At 50.3% G+C, this 23,015-nt stretch overlaps 1 protein-coding gene across 1 annotated transcript in view; it reads right to left on the minus strand.

Moving 5' to 3' along the window:
• Positions 1–23,015, minus strand: part of NCAM1 (neural cell adhesion molecule 1) — a 53,479-nt gene that overhangs the window by 15,715 nt on the left and 14,749 nt on the right. Inside the window, exons 9-18 of the mRNA XM_054395560.1 lie at positions 22,866–22,895; positions 17,555–17,705; positions 16,146–16,330; positions 15,814–15,910; positions 14,556–14,726; positions 13,693–13,824; positions 12,235–12,249; positions 11,924–11,926; positions 3,606–3,730; positions 1,823–2,003 (exon numbers count right to left, since the gene is read on the minus strand). Of these exons, the coding sequence (XP_054251535.1) occupies positions 1,823–2,003; positions 3,606–3,730; positions 11,924–11,926; positions 12,235–12,249; positions 13,693–13,824; positions 14,556–14,726; positions 15,814–15,910; positions 16,146–16,330; positions 17,555–17,705; positions 22,866–22,895 (1,090 nt within the window). The remainder of the gene's footprint in view (positions 1–1,822; positions 2,004–3,605; positions 3,731–11,923; positions 11,927–12,234; positions 12,250–13,692; positions 13,825–14,555; positions 14,727–15,813; positions 15,911–16,145; positions 16,331–17,554; positions 17,706–22,865; positions 22,896–23,015) is intronic.

Below are 23,015 nucleotides of genomic sequence, written 5' to 3' on the forward strand. Positions count from 1 at the left end.
GGAGGAACCAAAGGACTGCTCAGTGCTTGCAGCTTTCCCTGAGCAGACAGCACAGTGCCCAGGAACCATTTTTCTGCTCTTGCCCACCTGCCCCATGGGAGTGCTCAGCTCTGAACTGACCTAGGGCACCCCCTGCCAGACTCTCCTCACTGCTTCCTGCCACACCAGTCACAGTTGTCCTTCAAATAGGTGAGGGCAGCAAGTATTAGAGCTGTTGACAATGAGAATCAGAGAGTGAGTTGCTCAATGAGTTACTGAGGATCCTTCCACCCAAAACTGCAGCCTGGTTCAGACACATCCCAGTCTCTCTTTTGCCCCATTTCCTTCCTCATCCTCCCTGCCACACACACTCTCCAAGTCCCAGCCAGCTCATTTGTGTGCCTGACAGCACCATCTGCCTTCACCAGTGTGCAAACTGCAGCAGGGCTCAGCTGTTTGCTTCAGACAGCAAGAGGGTGGGAGTAGAGGGGGCTGACCACAGCCTGGATTCTGAGTGTGAGGGAAGGACTGAAGAAAACTCTCCAGTTGTGCTGCAGGAGAAGGGGAGGCTGAGGGAACAGCACAGACAGAATGGAATCAAACCACTGCCTTCAATAGGGGCTGACAGCAGTTCTGTAACTGAAGGGGACCTACAGGAAGGCTGGGGAGGGACTGTTCAGAAGGGCTTGGAGTGACAGCACAAGGGGCAGTGGTTTGAAACTGGAGCAGGGCAGAGTCAGGTTGGCCATCAGGAGGAAGTTCTGCACAGTGAGGGTGGGGAGACACTGGAACAGGCTGCCCAGGGCTGTGCTTGAGGCCCCATGCTTGCAGACATTCAGGATCAGCCTGGATGTGTCCCTGTGCAGCCTGCTCTGGCTGGAGCTGTCCCTGCTGCCTGCAGGGGGTTGGCCAAGACGCCCTTGGAGGGTCCCTGCCAACCCAATGCACTCTGTGAGTTCTCCTGACTGACTCTCAAAGTTTGTCCATCTGCCTTTAACCCACCAAAACTCTCACTGACAGGTGGGCAGCAATTTCATCCTTTTTTTCTTGTGTTTGGGGTTGTTTTTTCATGGGCACTGCTAGGACCCATGCAGAAAGGACCTCATCTAGTTGAAGATGTCCCTGGTCAGTGGAGGGGCTGGGGCTGGACTAGATGACCTTTAAAGGTCCCTTCCAAGCCAAACCAGGCTCTGATTCTGTGGAACACTAACTGTCCTTTCAACACCTTCCAGCACACTGCTCAATTCCTAGCAGCTACCAGAGCCCTGCCTGCTTTGTACCAAGCCTGCCTCACTCCTGAAGCATGCTAATGACTACAGCCTGCCTGAAATGAGGTTTTCCAGCAGCATTCTAATGGTGTTTAGCTCTTTCTAATACCCTTCCCACCATTAAAGCAATGCTGCTTTAAAAGGGGATCTCCAGTTCATGGCTGATGAGCAGTTAGCAAGACTTGGAAATCTGCATGTTGAAAGGCATCCCCCCCCTGCAGCCTGAATGCTCTCTTCTGCTGCTTTCCAAACAGGAATGCTACTTTCTGCTTTCAGGAAGCATTTCCCCTCCCTCTGGCAATGCTGTTAACCCTGCTGGCCAAGCCAGCACTCCCTGTGAGCAGCCCAGACAAGGCTCTGTCCAGCAGCATTGCCAGGGGTGCAGTGCTGATGCTGTACATACTGCAGACTGGGTATGTACGCAGCGAGAACTCAGCTTTGGATGGGGAACCAACTGTGATCATGGCTTGAAGCAAGCAAGTTGTCAGGGGTTACTCAGGCACATTAAAGGATGCAGAGCACTGTTGCATTAATTAGCAGCAGAAACCAATGGTCAAGCTTGTGGAGGGCTGTACCTGGGATGAGAGTAGGCTGGGCAGAGGTTCGGAAAGCGTAGTGAGCTGGTTTGGACTTCCCTTGCTGGTTTTCAGCTATCACATACACCTCATACTCTGCATTCCAGTCCAGGGACTTGAGCATGACGTGGTCACTGCCAGATGGGAGTCTGATCTCTGGTTTCCATTCTGAGGAATGCTTCTGCAGAGCAAGTGAGAGAAGAAGGCAGGGATGCAAAACGCACAGCGCGAAGTCAGAAAGCAGCTGGGAGGACACCTCTGGGGCTGACTGACAAAGGGCAGAGTGTGGAGGTCTCTACACCAGCACAGGCTGGGGCTGACTGACAAAGAGCAGAGTGTGGAGGTCTCTACACAAGCAGAGGCTGCTCAGCTAAGCCAGGGGTGCAAAACATCAGGAGTGTGGGCAGCAGGGCAAGAGAGGGGATTCTGCCCCTTGGCTCTGCTCTGTTCAGACCTCACCTCCAATCCTGCCTCCAGTTCTGCTGTCCCCAGCATGAGGAGGACACAGAGCTGCTGGAGTGAGGCCAGAGGAGGCCACAAAGATGATCCAAGGGCTGGAGCTATGAGGATAGACTGAGGGAGCTGGGGTTGTTCAGCCTGGGGAGGAGAAGCCTTCCAGTACCTGAAGGGATCTTACAGGAAGGCTGCAGAGGGACTTTTGCTGAGGGTGTCTGGAGATAGGCCAAGGGGGAATGGTTTGAAGCTGAGGCAGAGCAGGGTTAGAGTGGAGCTGAGGAAGAAGTTCAGGATGAGGGTGGTGAGACTCTGGAACAGGCTGCCCAGGGAGGCTGTGGCTGCCTCCTCCCTGCAGGTGTTCAAGGCCAGGTTGGATGAGGTCCTGAGCAAGCTGGGCTGGTGGGAGGTGTCCCTGCCCACAGCAGAGAGGTTGGAGTAGATCTCTGAGCTCCCTTCCAACCTCAGCCATTCTGTGATTCTAACCAGAGAGGCCAAGCAGTCTCTTTCCTGGTCAGATTGCCGATCTCTGCAGTGAAGAACATCCCTCAGTTCCTCCTCTCACCTTGGCCACATCACCAAGCTGCTTCCATTGCAGAGGGGAAAAGCTGCCACTTGTGCATTTCTCTGCCATGTAGAACCCCCTGGGAGTGCTGTGTCATGTCCCAGCACATCAGACTGAAGCTGGTGCTGGCCATACCTGCATGTAGCCACCACATGCTCCACAAGACAGCACAGAGAGAGAATCTTTCAGAGTGACAGGAGAGAAAATGAGGTGGATTCAGCATGAGTGCCCTGTGAGGAGAGGCTGAGAGCCCTGGGGCTGGTTAGTCTGGAGAAAAGACTGAGAGGGGATTTAATAAATGTCTATAAACATCTGAGGGCTGGGGGTCAGGAGGGAGGGGACAGGGACAGGCTCTGCTCAGCTGCACCCTGGGATAGGACAAGGGGCAATGGATAGAAACTCCAGCACAGGAGCTTCCATTTCAACATGAGGAGGAACTTCTTGACTGTGAGGCTCACAGAGCCCTGGAGCAGGCTGCCCAGAGAGGTTGTGGAGTCTCCTTCTCTGCAGACTTTCCAGCCCCATCTGGATGTGTTCCTGTGTGACCTGTGATGGATTCTCTGGTCCTGCTCTGGCAGGGGGGTTGGACTGGAACCACTTCAGAGGTCCCTTCCAACCCCTAACATCCTCTGATCCTGTCTCTCATGCTCTAAACACTTCCACCACACCTCTTGGCCTGCTTACAAGCTCTTAGCTTCAGGCTAGTGAGGCCTGAGTATTGAACAGGCTACAAAGAAAAGAGGTTTGAGTGTCAGTCATACTTACAGCCTTGTATTTGATCAGGTAATGTCTAATTGGGGAGCCACCATCATCCTGCTTGATAACGTTGACTTTAATGGAGTTCCCATCTTCTCCCATCTGCCCTTCCAGCTTGGGTGCGCTGGGTTCTCCTGAAACAAGGGTGGATTGGTGTTTGTAACCCAAAAAACACTCACCAGGGACAAAACAGTCATCAAAACCCAGGGAAACCCTTCATTGCACTCAGCTGCCAGGGCATCAGCCTCTCCCTGAGCCAGGCAGAGGCCACAGTGTGCAAGAGCCAAGGACTTCTTGCATGTGGTAATTTGTTTGCACTGACATAAGTCACCATTTGTGTGTGTGCTGGAGTCAAGGGCCAAGTGGAAAAGACCCCAGGAATATCCCAGAGCAAGGATGAGCTCCTCCCTGGTTCTGTGGTGAGACCCTGATGTGAAACACCAGCGAGGTGAAAGCGTCAGGATGGGGCAGGGGGCAAACAGGCTCCTGGGAAACGTAAAGAGCAGGGTGGGAAAGGGACATTGGGAGCTGTGGTTGCACTTTGAACATTGAGATTTTCAAATGCCTGGGCCAGAGGCAGTGCCCCTGGGCCAGTGAGTCCATGCTCACTTCAATGAGTGTGGATGAAAAGGGACTGAATCCCCACAGCACATCGTCTCCTTCAGCTTGCACTGCTGTAACCAGCTGCAGCAGCACAGGCTGGCCAGAATTGGACTTTTTTCCACTCTCATGAGTGCTTTAAAAAGCAAATTCAATCATTTCCCAGTTTGCATCCCAGCAGCAAACCAAGACAAAACCCCAAACCAAGTCCCCACAGCTCTGCTTAACCACAGCTATGCATGTTCTATCCATTCCTCTGCAGTCATCTGAGTGCTGAATAACTTACTTCAGAGAATCAGAGAACTGTTTGGGTTGGAAAAGCCTTCTAAGATCAAGTCCAACCTTCAACCCAATGCCACCCTGGCCACCAAACCATGTCCCAAGGTGCCATGGCCACACCATTCTACCAATCTCCTCTATAGAGCCAAGATTCTTCTCTTTGCAGCCAACCAACTGAGGCTGCACATTTGGGGAGGCCTTCCCAGCCCACATTTCCCCCAGATCATGCATGCTGAAAGCATTCAGCACCTGAAGATTGAAAAAACATCAGAGAGGAACAAAGGAGTTCTGTCTGAGGCACCCTGCTCAGATCACATTAACCAAGCAACTAAGATTCTTTTTCTTTCCTCAACCCTAAATCACTGCAGAGCTCCCTGGCTTTGACTAATCAGTTGATTTAGCACTGCAATAACTGTGTCACAACTACTAACCACTAACTAAGTGACACCAGGAGCTCATGTCTCATCCTGCCGTATTTTTTTTTCCCCCCACAGAAGAAACCAGCTCCCAGTAACACCTGGAGCAGGGCATTCATGGCTGCTTTCTTTTGCTGGACACTGCTGAAACATCCAGGAGGAGCAATGCTGCCAGATGTGTGGCAGACCTGGTGAAGGGCTGTGCTGGTAACCAGACAGTTGAAGACCAACAGCTCCTTGGTCCTCCTTCCCATCCTCACCTCAGAGAGAGAATTAAGTAAAGGTATCTTGAAGTGCAAATGGGACCTTGTCCCTGTAGAATGTGAGGCCAGATTTGTTTTTCACTGACTGCTCACCAAGGCTAACCCAGGGAGGAACATCCTTTGGCAAGATCCTTTTTGCCACTTCCCTTCCACACAGTTCTGCCATCTGCAGCTTCTCCCTGAGAAAAGCAGCCTGGAAACACAGAGAAAGGTGCACATTCCCAGCCTGGAACAGCTCCTGGGAGTCTTCTCTTGATAGATTGGAAGTGTGTCAGAGATGCTGCTGTACCTCACCCACAGCCACTGCAATGATTCATTACCCTCCCTGCTCAAAGTTCCCTTCACTTGGAATTATCTAGTGGCTAGCTCCTGATTCCTTCCTTCTCCAGCAGTGCAAACACAATTCTGCTCTGAGAAACCCTCTGAAGAGGAGAACCACTCCTGATGGCTGCAGCACAACAGGCAAGAGCAGTGCCAAGTCCTGCTGAGGAACACTTTGGCTTTCTCTCCATAAACACCTGGCCCTTACTTTGCCAGATGCAATCCAGACACAGGGCTGTAAAATTCAAAAGGAGTTAGTGTGAGGAAGAAGTTTAGTGGGGAAAAGTTTAGTCCAGCAGAATCAGCATCCCTATAATGTGAGTCAAAAATGTCAGTAGCTGAAGAGAAAAGGTTTGGCAGCAGCAGGTTAGAGAAGCAACTCATGCTCACACAACATGCATCCTCCCTACAGCATGGGGGCTGCAAAGCAAAAATGCATTACAAAGGGATGCTGCATGCCTGGGCATCTCCCATTCACACTGAGCTGATTGGAGGTGTTGCAGAAATCTGCCTGTTCCACCCAGAGAAATGTGGGATCCTTAAAGAACTCCCCCTTGAGAGGCTGAGAGCAGGCAGCCTCTGTGCCCTCATTCCCAGACACCTATCTGCTCAGAGCTCCCTCTGCTGCAGCAGGGGTGCAGGACCTGCTGCCCCCACTCTGGGTTGTGCCTCTTAGCCAGGGATGTGCAACAGCAGCACAAACCTTTCCCTCCAGTCAGAAGGCACTGAATGAGTGCTGGAAGCCAGAAGTGATACCAGAGCCCTTCTCTTCCCTGCCCCTATCAAATGTGTTCCTCCTGCACACCTCTGAGAAGCAGCAGCTCAAACTGGTTACTAGACAGCTGCAGCACTTCAAACTCTCAGCTTAAAGCCTTGCCCAGGGTGAAGAAAAGTCCTGCACCCTGTGCTCAGAGGGCACAACTGCAACCCCTGCTGGCTTCTGCAACACAGGAAGGAGGAAGCAGCTGATTTCTGCAACCCTGACCTTGAGCTAAGGAGGACAAGACTGCCACAACCTGGCATGGACATCAGCTATGGGAAAGCTTCCATGAGTGGTAAATAGACACAGGTGAGAAGAGAACAGGTAGGGAGGCTCCAGAATGCACACAGGAGAAGCAAACAGCAACAGTCAAAACTAAAGGCACAAGAACAGAACATGCAAAACTAAGGCAAAGTCTTCAGCCCTCCTGGATTGTGAGCCTGGGGGAGGAGAGGAGCTGCTTCCAAACATGCACTCATGTGGGGAGGTTACTGCTGTTAGTTGTGTTTTCCTGGCAAACCCCCTCCTGGTGGTGGTCCAGAACCATAAAGTGAATTCAGAGTTCAGCCTGAATAAAAGCCAATTCACCTCCTGGTGTTCAGAAGGATTTGTTTAGCTGGGGAAGCAGAAAAGCAGGAGTTGCCCTCCCTCCACCCCTTTAATTGTGCACAGGGTACAAAGTGAAGTTGTAAAAAATCTCCATGCTCAAGGAACTGCTTTCACTAGCAGGCACCTGGGGACTGACTTCATCTCCACGAGCTGCAAGGGTCAATCATTTGCTGCTTCAGTTCAGGGAGGTCACCAACTACTGTGACTGCTGCTGGGAAACGAGTTCAGAATAAATCCCCTGGCCAGGCTCTGAGCTATGGTGTGGGGGAAATGAGGAGCTCTGGCAAGAAAGGTCCTTGTGATGCAAACTGTGCAAAGCCCCAGCTCCCAGCCTCCACTCTGTGTGCCTGGAGATACAACTCCATCAAAACCCCCAGCTCCCACCTCAGCTGGGTTGAAGTTTTACTCATAATTAAAACCTTTCTTTCTTAAGCCACCCTGAGAGCTGCTTACAGGCACTAAATACAGGGAGGGTGAGGAGACACTGGAGCAGGCTGCTCAGAGAGGCTGTGGCTGCCCCCTCCCTGGAGGTGTCCCTCAAGGCTGGGTGAGGCCTTGAGCAATCAGGGCTGGTGGGAGGTGTCCCTGTGCATGGCAGGAGGTTGGAACTGAATAATCTTTAAGGTCATTTCCAACCCAACCCATTCTGTGAATCAATGACAAAGAGAGGGAGATTTGGATCCTTTTGTTAGGCTGCTGAATAGCTACAGTGGGACACTGGGAGTCCAGAGCTACAGAAGCAACTACTGCATAGGGGCAGAATGTTGCTAAAGCCCCAGGGGATCAGGAGTCCCCAGGGGATCAGGAGTCCACATCATCTGAGCACCTGACCCACAACCTTCCACCAACTGGCAGCCTGTAGCTGGCACACTGGTACTCAAGAAAGGCAAAAGAGGTTTGCCCCTGGTGGTAATTTTTTGGGGGTTGGAAAAGACCTCTGAGATCATCCCAGTCCAACCAGCCACCCAACCCCACCATGGCCCCAAATGCCATGGCCCCAGGTTTCTGGAACACCCCCAGGGATGGGGACTCCACCACCTCCCTGGGCAGCCTGTGCCAATCCCTGACCACTCTTGCAGCAAAGAAATTTTTCCTCCTCTCCAACCTATCCTGGCTCAGTTTCAGGCCATTTCCTCTCATTCTATCACTTGACACTGGGCAGAAGAGACCAATCCCAACTCACTCCAACCTCAGAGAGAGTTCTAGATCCTAACTAAGATGCTGCCTGCTGGATTCCAACAGGCAAAGAAGCAAATGACTGAGCCTTGGGATTTTTTGTTTGTTTGTTTTGCCCTGTTTGCCTTTTATCCTCCAAGGGTTTTCCAAGCTCACTTTTCACATGCAGGGAGTGGTGACTTCTCCATCAGGCTTTGTAGATGGATTTGGGGCTGGGGAGAGGGGGTGATGGAATTTGGAGCTCCCTGGTCAGCGACCAGAGGGGAATCCTCACCCCAAATGTAGGCAACCAATCAGAACAAAGTAGTTGTTGTTTTTTGGGGGGGTTTTTACCTTCTGTTCACCAGCGTGGACGACATCAGCAGCACCATGCAAGCCACATGACAAAGGCACATGATAGGGCACGCACATGATTTGGTTGAAAGGAAAGTGGAGGAGGTCACACATGGAAAATACAAAAAAACAAACAAAAGAACAAAAAAAAAATTAAAAAACTGATGTAAACAATGGGCAAGGGCAACAACAACAACCACAAAATTAAATTAAGGGGGAGGGGGGGAAAAATCAACAACACAGTTACAGACTCAACCCAACAGCAACCAAATCGAATTAGCCAGCAGCTATCAGAAACACTGAGAAGAGAGAGCAAAAACAAAACTAAAACCAACCCTGGGGAGAGAAGAAAACATCAAAACCACACAAAGCACAGAGTTATGGCCTCATGGGGAAGGGGTTAGGCACAGCTGTACCACTGCTTGGTTAAAATTGAGTCAAGGAGGAAACAAAAAAATTGTGAGGGGTGCGCCAGGGCCTGGAGAGCTGAAGGGATCCACAGGACTGTTGGAAGAGAAAAGGGAATAGTATCTGGTTATTGAGCAGCAGTGCAAAGGGGAATGGTCAAACCACAGCTCCTGGGGCAGGGAAGGCAAACCTTGGCATGGCAGAGTGATCTGTGCTCTCTGCAGAGACAAACATCCTCCTAGATATCAACAACAGCAAAAGAGAGAAACCTGCTCTGGGGCTGCCTGCACCTCCTGGCCCCTGGGGCTGCTTGCACCTCTCCAGTCAAAAAGCTGAAACCAGAACCTGGTCAAGCTGCCAGGTAACAGCTCCAGTCCAGCCTGAAAATTGCAGGAGTGGCACAGAGAGTGACACTGATGGCTTTGTGTGTGCAAGGTGGCTTCCTGTCAACAAGGAGAGGAACAAAGTGCCCTGCACTGGGAATTGAATACAAAGATGGCAGGAGGCAGACAGCTGCTGGTGAAAGAGATGGGAGAGTGCACAGACTGGACTGAAGCTAGAGGAGGACAGATTGAGACTAGAGATGAGAAAGAAATTCTTGCCAGTGAGGGTGAGGAGACACTGGAACAGGTTGCCCAGGGGGTTGTGGATCTCCCCTCCCTGGAGGTGTTCAAGGCCAGGTTGGATGAGGCCTGGAGCTACCTGGGCTGGTGGGAGGGGTCCCTGCCCATGGCAGGGCGGTTGGCACTGGATGATTTTGAAGGTCCCTTCCAACCCAACCCATTCCATGAATCTATGAATGCTCCTTCTTCCCCACAGTCCTCTCTTCTGCAAGATATTCCACCTCCTCATTGGCATCTCCTTCCAGCACCCAACAGCTGTAACATCAGCTGTGCCTCCCTCAATCCACAGCAAACAGAGCAAGGCAGAGCTGCAGGAGGATTATTTAGTCCACATCCCTTTTGCCAAGGCAGCTTTAACACTAAAATCACTAATGGGAAGTGTGAAAACAAAAACATTCCTTTAGGAAATGATCATTTAACTGCTGGGTTGGTTTTTCTTTCCCCCCTATTTCTCTCCCTTCATGTTTCTTCTCAGCCTTGTATTTCCATTTGTCACCCCAAGCTTAGAAGGCTGGCAGGAAATGGAGTTAAGAGTGGCCCCATGCTGGGTTCTTCACATGCTCACACAACACATTCATGGCAGGCTGTTGGTTAAGAGACACCAAGAAAATGAGGTGGCAGTGCTTTAGTTCCCTGGAGAAAAAGGCTGCAGCAGAACAAACAGCACTCTGGAGCAAAGGGAGGCAGCTCCCAACTACTCACTTGGTGGCTCTGAGCTTTCAGGGTCAGCAAGAGGCTGAGTTGCTATGGAAAGAGAGAGAGGAGATGTAAAGGGGAAGCAGCATAGCATGGCCAGGAGTTAGAAGAGGCAGGGGTGACAGAAAGGAGAGAGAGAGAGAACGATGCTGAATCCTTCTGGAAGATCCTGGAACCACAGAATTACCTGAGGAGGCTGCACAAAGTCTGCTCTGCTGCTGCTCTTTCCCAATCCCTCTCCACAGGGAGAGTTCCTGTGTGGTTCCTGCAGCAAGCTCTGGCTCCAGGGCTCACTGCTGATGCTTTCACCCCTAAGAGTTTTCAAGCTCTGAATTCAGTTTCAGAGACAGCTCCAGAACTCTGCCTACTATAGCCCAAGCAGCAACCCAGGTTGCCATGTTGTTAGCCCATGAAGTTTCTGGGAGGCCCTCTAGAGCTGCCTCCCCTCCCCCCCTATTCCCTGCTTTTGCCCAGCTGTAGAAGACAAAAGGAGCAGGGACCAATGAGAATGAGCATGGTCAGCTTTGGGCAGATGAAGCTGCTCTGGACAAATCAAAATTACAGTTTAAAAACAATTAAATCAAAATTACAGCTTAAAAAAAAAGAAAATCAAATCAAATCAAAACTACAGCTTTAAAAAAATAATAAATCAGAATTACAGCTTTAAAAAAAATAAATCAAAATTACAGCTTAAAAAAAAAAATCAAAATTACAGCTTAAAAAAATAAATCAAAATTGCAGCTTAAAAAAAAATAAATCAAAATTGCAGCTTAAAAAAAATAAATCAAAATTGCAGCTTAAAAAAAATAAATCAAAATTGCAGCTTAAAAAAAATAAATCAAAATTGCAGCTTAAAAAAAAAAAATCAAAATTGCAGCTTTAAAAAATAAAATTATAGCTTTAAAGAAAAGAATAAATGAAAATTGCATCTTAAGAAATTCAGATAAAGGTCAAAATGAAAAAGAGAAGTAAGAGAAGTAAGATAAAATATTTTCTTTTTTTTTTTTTTTTCAGCTTCAGAAATGTCAAAGAACGTGCCAGCAGCTTCCTAAAGCCTGCCCAGGACACCCTGGGGGATGAGAAGGAGCTCACCACAAAGCCACTTTATAAATGGTCACTTCAAGAGGTTCCTTTTAGCTGCCATGGATCAGCTCCAAGCTGAAATGCACAGAGCTGTGGAGCAGCAAGTGCTTGGCTGGACCCAGCTGACAATCCAACACCTGCAGCACATCTCTTGGAAGATATTTTGTGGTGAGAAGGGGGAAGGATGCAGTTCTTCATTGAGTAAGAGGTTTGAGTACCCAATCTACACAAGTGCTGGAAGACTGTCCAAGGACTATTTAAAAAGAGAGGCAAAAATTGTGACTCATTTTTTTTTCCCCCTTGAACTTTTTGCTACTGAAATTCTCAAAGCATTAAAAATTTCTGGCTCCTAATTGGTCTAAAACTTCCTCCTTCCCTTTTTTTTTCCCTGAATTATCTGCATTTCATTTTTTTTTTCCTTGAACTTTTTGCTATCAAAATGCTCAAAGCATTAAAAATTTCTGGCTCCTGATAGGTCTAAAATTTCCTCCTTCCTTTTTCTTTTCCTGAATTATCTGCATTTCATTTTTTTCCCCTTGAACTTTTTGCTATCAAAATTCTCAAAGCATTAAAAACTTCAGGCTCCTAATTGGTCTAAAATTTCCTCCTTCCTTCTTTTTTTCCTCAATTATCTGCATTTCATTATTGTTTTTTTTTTTCTTGAACTTTTTGCTATCAAAATTCTCAAAGCATTAAAAATTTCTGGCTCCTGATTGGTCTAAAACTTCCTCCTTCCTTTTTTTTCCTTCCCCTGAATTACCTTCTTTTATTTTTTTTAATTGATTCATAAAGATGAAGCCTTCCACTACTCCACCAAGCTATTACTGTTAGACAACCACTAATTGCATGCTGGACAACAAAGGTGTTAACCTTTTATTCTCTGCTACAAAGGATGACTACTCTAGAGTCAGTCTTGTTAGGAAACAGACAGAACCAGTTACTTCTAAAGACTCAGAGGAAGGGTGGAAAAAAAACCCAACAACCCCAGGATTAGATTAAAAGCTAATCTGATGTTAGAGGAACAACACCAGGAGCAGAAGAAGAGAGTGAAAGAAATGCAGAGGCACTTACGTGAGTGAGGGATGCCTGCAGTTTTTCCATGGATGGAACACAAAAAAAAAAAAAAACAGAGACAGACAAATAAAAATAAAATGTAGAAGTGGTGAGAAGAGGAGACAGAGACCATGGAACTGGCAAAAAAAAAAAAAATCAAAATACCACCAGCTGACTCCAGTCTGACCTCAGGGAGTGGGGTTAGGTTCCAGGGATTATCACAACAGCTTTGGATGTGGACTCTTGAGGGCTGGATTTTACTGCACAGGGCCTGGGGTTTGCAAGCAGCAGGACACCTGGGCTGGCCCAAGCTGCTCAGCTCAGCAGCTCTGCTGAGGCAGAAGTTGGCAGACAAAAAAAAAAGAAAGTCAAGCCCCATGCACACTGACAGGCCCTCAGAGCATGCAGACAGGTGGGCTTAGGAATCTTGCTAGCTCTGCATTCAGGAGAAGGTCCTGCAGAGAGATTTCAGAAGAGCTGTGGAGTAGGTCCACAAGTACAGGTGCAGTGGTGGGAAGAAGAACAGGCTGCAGATCTAAAGGCCAAAGGAATGAGAAAGAAGAACTGCAGGGGTTGTGGGCAGCTGAACACAGATCCTAACACTAGGATGAGATTGTGTACAAGGGTAAGAGAGCATCTTTCCTCTGCCTGCTTTTGACACCTCCCCTACCCACTCTGCACTTCTTTTCTTCCTCTTTCTCTCCTTCCTGTCCTGAATAACTTCCTGATTTTTACTTCTTGCCTCTTTTGCTCCTGGTTGAAGCAGGAGGAGAAAGTGTTAGGGTGAGACCCTGGCAAAGGCTGCCCAAGGAGGCTGTGGCTGCCTCCTCCTTGGAGGTGTTCGAGGCCAGGCTGGATGAGGCCTTGAGCAGCTGATTCTAGTTGAGAGGTGTCCCTGCCCATGGCAGGGAGGTTGGAGTAGATGATCTCTGAGATCCCTTCCAACCTGAGCCACTCTAGAATTCTATGATCCTGCCATTGGAGTGGAAGATTTCCCAAGCAAAGCAGACAAGAGGCTGTGGCAATCACCTTAGGTGCTGTGTAGCCACGTTACAGAAGTGATTTGCAGAGAACAGCAAATCCCCCCCTCCCTCCCCACTTCATGGCCAGTCCTATGCTGAACCTCTTCATTTTGATTTGCAAAGCCTCTGCCATTTCCACCAGCAAAGCCCTGCTCAGCTCAATACTTTTTCTCACCAGAGCTCTCCATTGCATAGCCTCTTGTTGATTATTTACCCTGGCAAGCCAGGGCACAAACCAGTGCAAACCAAAACAGTTCCTCTGCCTCCTCCTAGCTTCAAAGCCTGTTTTGAATTAGTCATGAAAAATTCACTGAGACTCAAAAGCACAACAGAAACAAAGGGTGCAGCAAGGTCTGCAAGAGGAGGAGCTGTCATCCATGCATGGCAGAGATTCCCTGGAAAGGTGCAAGGCAAGAGAAGCAGAGAAGCAGGAGGAGGTCTGGGGTTTACTTACGAACTGGTTGTGTCTTGAAGTCTGAGGTCAGGCTGAGCTCACCCACACCCTTGCCGTTGACTGCAGACAGCCTCACAGAGTAGGTGGTCTCAGGTTTCAGGCCAGTGATGGTGATCATGCCCTCCACGTTTGCTGTTGCAGAAACAAGGGAAGAAAAGCAAAGGCTCAGGCTTGAAGTCACCAGCAAATGCCAGGTTTCTGTTGTGGACTTGGGCCATGCCCAGAGCCTCCCCTGAGCCCAGCCTCACAGAAGCAGTGCAGAAAAAGGTCAGAGCTACCACCAGCCTGTGCCCACCAGCTGCCTAGAGAGCTGCACTGCCACAGCTTCTCTGGAGGGAATCATAGAACTGTCAGGGTTGGAAGGGACCTCAAGGCTCAGCCAGTTCCAACTCCCCTGCCATGGGCAGGGACACCTCACACCACAGCAGGATGCTCACAGCCACATCCAGCCTGGCTGCAAAAACCTCCAGGGATGAGGCTTCCACCATCTCCCTGGGCAACCTGTGCCAGTGTCTCACCACCCTTATGGGGAAGAATTTTTTCCTAAACATCCAATCTGAATCTCCCCATTTCTAGTTTTGCTCCATTCCCCCCAGTCCTATCACTCCCTGACACCCTAAAAAGTCCCTCCCCAGCTTTCTTGCAGCCCCCTTCAGACACTGGAAGGCCACAGTAAGGGGTGGTACAGAGCTGGCAGCACATGGGGGCCCTCATTTCCAGCTGGAAATTCCAGGTGCCACTGCAAAGCCAACCCTTGGGGACCTGTCTGAGCCTCCACATAGGAGCTGAAACTGCGCAGCTATGGAAACCTTTCCCTGGAGGAAAGCAAGTCAGGGAGGCAGCAGATTGTGTTCTCATCCTACCTTCTTTTGCATCATACAACCTGGAATGCCATTCCCCCTCGCCCAGTGCCCTCCACTCTGCCTTGTACTTGAGGATGGGCACTCCGCCCGTGGCCTCGGGCTCGTCGAACTCCACCTGGGCAGTGCTGGAGTAGGGCTCCACTCTGTCAATGGAAGGAGAGGACGGAGTATCTGGGGAGGAAGGAACAACCAGTGACACAGGGGACAGTGGGAAGCCTGCTCCAGGGGCAAAGCAAGCAGAGAACAGAGCACCCAGCATAGCTTGGTCACAGTTTCATGAGGAAGAGAGAGTAATGCCTGGGGGTGCCCTCAGGAGGGGATGCTGCTAAGAGGGCTTCTAAGAATCCTCATTAGGCAGGGCAGAGACCTTCACCTTGCACCCTCTGAGAGGCTAGAGACTCTCAGTCCAGGACAACCAGAATGAGAGCATCCTGGGTGCTGTTCTGCCCCTACAATCTCTTCTCTCCCACAGGGCATTCCCTGGGTGCTGTTCTGCCCCTACAATAGCTTCCCTTCCACAGGGCACTCCCTGGGTGCTGTTCTGCCCCTACAATCTCTTCTCTCCCACAGGGCACTCCCTGGGTGCTGTTCTGCCCCTACAATAGCTTCCCTTCCACAGGGCACTCCCTGGGTGCTGTTCTGCCCCTACAATAGCTTCCCTTCCACAGGGCACTCCCTGGGTGCTGTTCTGCCCCTACAATCTCTTCTCTCCCACAGGGCACTCCCTGGGTGCTGTTCTGCTCCTACAATCTCTTCTCTTCCACAGAGCATTCCCTGGGTGCTGTTCTGTCCCTACAATCTCTTCTCTCCCACAGGGCACTCCCTGGGTGCTGTTCTGCCCCTACAATCTCTTCTCTTCCACAGAGCATTCCCTGGGTGCTGTTCTGTCCCAGTCCTGCCCATTCCTAAATCTGTGTCTATGGCAGCCCCAAGAGTACTCAGAGGCCCTTCCAGTCTGTCCTGCAGTCAGACCCTGAGCCTCTTTGGTTGGTAGGTGAAGCTCTGAGCCTTCTGACTTGCACCACCTGTACTGTCAGGGATATTTTGCTGGTTTTGAGAATGAGACCCTTCAGAAAGAGGGGAATGGATACTGAGGATCTTGTCAGCTACAACCCACCTGAATGCACAAAGCTCTGAGCAGCCTGAGAGCAGAAGCTGGCTTCTCCTGCTACCCCACCACCACAACCCAGAAGAGAACAGTCACTGCCAGCTCAGCCCAAGGGCTGCAGTTCCTTATCTCCCTGCCTGGGCTGCTCACCTGCCTGCACAAGGATGAACTCAGAGGACTCCTGGCCAATGCGGTTCACAGCAGTGCAGTTGTAGTTCCCAAAGTCATTTTCGGAGTCTGGTGTCACCTGTGGAAGGAAGGAAGGCTCATGCTTGGACCACAAAACCCTCTTCACAGTGAAGTTCAGGTGCAGAGGGGAGAACAGCAGTGGCAGGAGGTGGTGTCCTCTGTTATCCCTGCCAGGAACACCACACACCACCAGGTGCCCTCACAAAAGACTTCAACAGCAGGACCAGAAGTTATTTGATGGCACTGAGACCTCCTGGCTGCACTTAACTTCTCCCCTCCCTGCTTTTCCTCACCTCCAGGTAGCTTGCAGATGGAGTGTTGTAGATCTTGATGTTGCTGTAGTTGGAGCTGGGAAGCAGCTGCCCATCCCGGAACCAGGAGATGACAGCACTGGGGTAAGCAAACACCTCACAGGTGATGTTCACTTGGTTCCCTTCCCAGGTGTAAACAGCCACAGGGCCCTGAAGCTTGGGAGCATCTGAAAGGCAGACACACTCTGAGCCAGAAGAATCTCCTCCAGCAGCACAGGCAGGATCCCTTGGCAGGGGTCCAGTTAAATGTGGGAAAGGAAATCTAATACAGGAGGTGGGAACTGACTTCTAATCTGGGGGGGGAACAAGCAAAGTCTGAGGGATGTGAGGAGGAAACCTACTCAGTCTGACAGGCTGCTCCTCATGCAGTGTGGGAGGAGGAGCAGACATCTTGCTATGCATCTAGGGGAGGGCACACAAGGACCTGCTTCTAGGGAAGAACTCTGGTGCACCCAACAGATGGGACTGCAGCAGATTTATGGCCCATAATCATCCCAAGGTGCAAAGAGTGTCCCATCTGCAGACAGCTCCAGCACACATTAACATGCAGCAACTCATCTCCAACAAACCCAGCTCAGGCTGAGCTGCTACTCCTTCCCTCTGCCTAAACCACTCACATTTCCCTTGCTGTAGGTGCCTCTGTCTCAGCAGGAGAAAGAGAAGTCCCTGCCCTAAATCATAGAATGGCTTAGGCTGGAAGGGACCTCAGAGATCATCTACTCCAACCTCCCTGCCATGAGCAGGGACACCTCTCAACTAGACTCACCCAGCCTGGCCTTGAACACCCCCAGGGAGGAGGCAGCCACAACCTCCCTGGGCAGCCTGTGCCTGATTCTCACCACCCTCCTACTGAGGAACTTCTTCCTCAGCTCCAGTCTAACAGTGCTCTGCCTCAGCTTCAAACCCTTCCCCCTTGGCCTGTCTCTAGACACCCTCATGAAAAGCCTTTCTGCAGCCTTCCTGCAAGTTGCCTTCAGCTATTGGAAGGCAGCTCTAAGGTCGCCCCTGGAGCCTTCTCTTTTGCAGGCTGAACACCCCCAGCTCCCTCAGCCTGGCCTCACAGCAGAGGTTCTCCAGCCCTCTGATCACCTTTGTAGCCTCCTCTGGACCACCTCCAGCAAGTATCTACTGCCCATCAACTTTGAAAGATCCAATACTGCTACTTTCTATTTTCCATACAGGAACAGTTTTTCTATCCCTTTAAAAGCTGCTCCAACTCTTACTCCTCTCCTTTCAGGAAAGCAGCTCTAAGGTTCCCCCTGGAGCCTGAACTCCCCCACGCAGCAGAGCTGCTCCCACCCTCGGATCACCTTCACCACCTCCTCTAGACTCTCCCCAGCAGTCTTGCAACCACATCAGCAGCCTCTGCCCAGCCCAGGCTGGTTCCTTACACTGCACTTCCAGGTACATGGCCTGGGAGTCCTGGCCGATGGTGTTGCTGGCGGTGCAGACGTACTCCCCGGCGTCGGTGTATTGGATCTCCTTCAGCGTCAGGGAGGACACCCGGGCATGGCTGCGCACCACGATGCGCCCGTCCAGGGTCTGCCACCAAGGGAGAGCACAGTTACACAGCCTGGCCTCCCCAGCCTGGCCTCCCCAGCCTTCAAGGCGTGGGGAATGACTGCCAGCTCTACCTCAGGCCACCCCTCCAGCAAAAGGGCTCACTCCGGGCCAGGGGATCTCCGGGGCACGGAGAGGTGTCCCCACAAAGCAGCCAGGTGGTTCCTTGGGGAATGGCAAATCTGAGCTGCCATCTGCTCCCAGACTGCAGCCACTCACTCAGCCCATCCCAAATAATAACCTTTTTTCCCCCTACCCTCACAGGATCAGAGGGTGTCAGGGGTTGGAAGGGACCTCCAGAGGTCATCGAGTCCAACCCTTCTTCACTGTGTGAGCAAAGACCAAGTGTTCTCCTGAGGCAATGGACTCCCCCCCTCCACCCTGGTGCTTCTGCAGGCTCCTGGTGCTTCAGCACCAGCACACAAATTGGGTACCCTCTCAGGGCTGTGCCTGCTGCTGCAGCCTGCAACACTTGATTCAATTCATGCTCCAAAAACATTTCCTTGGGAGGTAGAGGACAAGCACAGACCATGAGGACACTAACACCCAGATGCACTGAGCTGCAGCACGAAGTTCACCTCTGCTGCCCCAAGCAGTCAGACCCTCAGGGCCTGAAGTCTCTTCCTGCTCTGAGCTGCTGGTCTCCAGCTCTGAGCCTGATCAAGTTTCTACCTGTAAATGTGGTTACCTGGTCAGGTTCCACATGCACAAGCCCAGCTGGTGACACAACAACAGTTCCATCTGGTTTTATTCCCCCTCTCCCCTGCAAGCAGGTCTGCTGCAATCCCTAATGGCACAGCCTACAAACTCCATTGCTTCTCCTGTGCTGATGGGAAGAGATCTGTGTGTCCACCACATGGTGCTGTGTGCATGATCTCCTACAGCCAGGGAAGGACCCCTGAAGGTGGCATTAATCCACTGTGATCTCTCAGCCACCTAAATTCTGCTTTTATCTTCCTTTCATCTTTTGTCTGACTTGGGATTTAACTCCAAAACCCAGCTCCCTTCTGCAGCAGGATCCAGAAACATCAAGACTCCTGACCTGCAGAGGCTCCAAACTTCATTTAGCTCTTGAGGGAATCTTCTCAATACTTCTCTCTATGACCCCATCAAGAGTAAAACCATAGCAAAACAGCAGCCTGGGATCGCTACAGCAAAAATCATTTCACATCCAGTGCCACCTGCCTTTCCCCTTCTTTGTCAAGGCCTGATACAAACAGAAGAGTGCTGGGCAGCCCTGGCAGAAGAGTAACCTTACAGGTAATGAACACAGCTGAAGAAGAAGCTCCAACAGAGTGAATTCAGGCTGAGCTCCTACTCATTCCCTCCACCTAAACCACTCACATTTCCCTAGCTGGAGCTGCCTCAGACTCAGCACAAGAAAGGAAATCAAAGCAGCCCCCCCCTCTGAACACAGGAACAGTCTCTGCCCACCCCATCCTCCACTTAATGCAGAAGCCACAAGTTAAGAAAAAGAAAGATCAGGGAAAATACCCCAAGGAAGAAGAAAAAGTTTGGCTCCTAGTTTGATTAATTCCTATTTTGACCATCAGATGCCAACAGTTCCAGGCTAGGCAGAAACTTGTGAGCCAGATGTAGACACTTGTACTGATTGACCTAGGCTGTGATTGTGAGGATTTGGGGTAACAAAAAGCTTGGTAGGATTGGGGAGACAACCTAAGGCAGTAAGTCATGTCCCAGTAACTGCCCCTGCACCTGGAGAGCCATGGCAGCTCTGCAGTGCCAGTCACACAGGCAGGGGTTCTCCATGGCAGTGCCACCTGGCACCTTGTCCCCAGGTACAAAACTAGCCCAGATTTCAATGTTTCAGTGCCAAATGGGAAGAGGAGAGAGGAGTAGGAAATGCATTGACCTCCCTTCCCTCCACCTTTGAGGACATCCAGTTCCAACCCCCTGCCATGGGCAGGGACACCTCCCACCAGCCCAGGTTGCTCAAGACCTCATCCAGCCTGGTCTTGAACATCCCCAGGGAGGGGACATCCACAGCCTCCCTGGGCAACCTGTGCCAGTGTCTCACCACCCTCACTGGCAAGAATTTCTTCCCCATCTCCAGTCTCAATCTGCCCTCCTCCAGCTTCAATCCATTCCCTCTCACCCTAGCACTCCCAGCCCTTGTCCAAAGTCCCTCCCCAGCTCTCCTGTACCCCTTCAGGTGCTGTAAGACTGCTCTAAGGTTTCCCTGGAGCCTTCTCTTCTCCAGACTGAACATTCCCAAGTCTCCCAGCCTGTCCCTGCAGGGGAGGTGCCTCCAGAGCACTCTGCTGAAGTCCCCATGCCAGCTGTCTACACAAGCTGCAACAAGATGTTTCCACAGCATTCTCAGAGAGCCCCCTGGACATCTTTGTAAGCCAGAGACTGAGATGTTTAGAGGCAGCAAGCTTAATAGTATTAGTGCTCAGTTAATGAAAAGCTTTAAGGCAGAGAGCACAATGAAAACATTGGGGCATGGGGGAGTGGGAGGAAGGGAGAGAGGGGAAACAGAGACAACTAACAGGCAATGATTCAAATTCCAAATCCTTCAATGCAAACTGCTCTGAGTATCTGATGATGCCCCTGCTTGCCACAATGAATCTATTCACAGAATGGCTCAGATTGGAAGGGACCTCAGAGATCATCTACTCCAACTTCCTGCCATGGCAGGGACAACTCAGCTGCTCAAGACCTCATCCAGCCTGGCTTTCAGCACCCCCAGGCAGGAGGCAGCCACAGCCTCCCTGGGCAGCCTGTGCCAGAGTCTCACCACCCTCCTACTGAGGAACTTCTCCCTCAGCTCCACTCTAACCCTGCTCTGCCTCAGCTTCAAACCCTTCCCCCTTGGCCTGTCTCTAGACACCCTCCTAAGTCCCTCTGCAGCCTTCCTGCAGGATCCCTTCAGGCACTGGAAGGCAGCTCTGAGGTCCCCCTGGAGTCTTCTCTTCTCCAGGCTGACCACCCCCAGCTCCCTCAGCCTGTGCTCACAGCAGAAGTGCTGCAATCCTAGGATCATCCTTGTGGCCTCCTCTGGACTCACTCCAACACTTCTGTGTCCAACAGATTCTTCTGAAGTAAGCCTGGGCAGAGTTTTCTCAGCCCCATGTCAAACAAAGGCAGATGGTTCCTATGTTAGAGGATCACTTTGAGGCCACACCAGTCCCTGGGGTTTAAAATGGCTTCAAAAATCAAAAAAGAACTCAAGATAGCCAAAACCTCCATGAAGTTGAGCCTAAAAATACAAGTTGCTGAGTTCTGACAGCTGCTTTTGTTCTGATCCCTTCTGTTTGCTTGCAAACTTATTTTCTTGTCTATTTTGAAGCAAGAATGGTACCAACCAGCTGCATGCAAGGGGAGATTATTCTTCTTGTTTTTAATGTACAGCACTGAAGGTGACATAAAATAGCAACAAAGCAGCTTGGCAGCAAAGCTGAGTTGCTGCACTGCCCCCCAGCCCCATTTGCCCCTTGCAAATCACAGATCAGCAATCATGGAGCAACTTAAGAGCATTTTCTGCAGCAATGCAAGTTGTGAAAGCCAGATCTGCATTGACTTTGGAATGGAACATGAAGCAGTTGTTGATTAAGAGAAGGAGAAGCTTAAGGAGTACCATGAGCAAACGGAGGAGATGCTGGAGCAGAACAGGTGAGCTTTGGGGAAAAAAAACCAAAACAAAACACAACCCCAAATCAAAATACATAAATAAAAACAACCCACAACCAAAAATCCAAAACAGACCAACCAAAGCAACAAAAAAACCCCCCACCCAACCCAAGCAAAAAACCACACAAACCCCAAAACCTCAAAAAACCACAATCCCAAACGCAACCAAAAAAAAAAAAATCCCAACCAAACTTCTCCAACAATAAAACCCCCAAAAAATCCAAACAAGCCAAATCAAAACCCAACTCAAAAAAAGTCCCCAAAACCCAAAAAATCCCAAATGAAACCAAATAAAACCAACCCAATGAAGAGCAAACAAACCACCCCCCAAATTAACCCCAAATAAAAAACCCAACCCGATAAAAAATGACCAAAAAACTCCAAACCGTAAGAAGTAAAAAACAAAGCCACACCCCAGGCCCCACCCAAAACCAAACCTAGCCCCCAAGCCACACCCAAAACCAAAAGCAAGCCTGCAAGCCCTGCCCAAAACCAAAACCACACCCCCAAACCCCACCCAAAGCAACAACCACACCCCAAAGCCCCACCCAAACAAAAAACCACATCCCCATGCCCTACTCAATGCAAAACCCACACCCCTGTGCTCCACCCACAGCAAAAACCACACCCCCAAGCCCCACCCACAGCAAAAAACAGCCCCCAAGCCCCACCTAAACCCCAGATCCAAACCAAACCCCCAGACCCAAGCCCAAAACCCTACCAAACCCAAGCCCCAAACTCAACCCAACCAAAATCCCAAACCCAACTCCCAAACCCAACCCAAGCCCCAAATCCAAACACCAAACCCCAAACCACCCAAACCAACCCCAAACCAAACCCAAACCACCCAAACCAACCCCAAACCACCCAAACCAACCCCAAACCCACAAACCAAACCCCAAACCACCCAACCAACCCCAAACCCACAAGCCAAACCCAAACACCCAAACCAACCCCAACCAAACCCCAAACCACCCAAACCAAACCCCAAACCCAAGCAAACCAAACCCAACCACCCAAACCAAACCCCCAAACCCAACCAAGCCAAACCCCCAAACCCAACCAAACCAAAACCCCAACCCCAACCCAACTCATCTCATAGCTAATTCTTAAAACTCCCCAAGGCAAAGGTGCTCCATGCTGGCAGCCCAGCAGCAATTGGTGCAAGCCACTCTGTCAGATGTGACATTTGCTGTCAGTTATTTCCTCACTGCCAGCCCAGCTCTCGTTTGCTCATTGCTACAATGCCAAAGCAAGTTCTAACTCTAGCAGCTGTTTGTCTGAAGGGTTGGTATTTCATTGGCTCAAGTTATTGGTGCTGGTTTAGTTGGCGTGGTTACTGGACTAGAGATGTGTTAATCTGTAACGCTAAAAAAGGAGCAGGGAAAAAAAAAAAGGAAAGAAAGAAAGAAAGAAAAGAAAAAAAAGCAAAAACCAACCAAGAAACCAAACTAAAGAAGTTTGCTAAAGGTCTGGCAAATCTTATACCTCTTGTTTCTCGGGCCGGGTCCACGAAGCCTGGAGAGGACAGATATAGAACACAACAACAGAAAAAAAAAACAAAAAAAGCAGTAAGAGGTCATCAAAGGTTGCTTTCAGGTATCACAGCCTAGGCACCACGCTGGGGGCTGTGCACAT

This window comes from Indicator indicator, chromosome 34 (genome assembly GCF_027791375.1).
Source record: "Indicator indicator isolate 239-I01 chromosome 34, UM_Iind_1.1, whole genome shotgun sequence".
NCBI lineage: Eukaryota > Metazoa > Chordata > Aves > Piciformes > Indicatoridae > Indicator > Indicator indicator.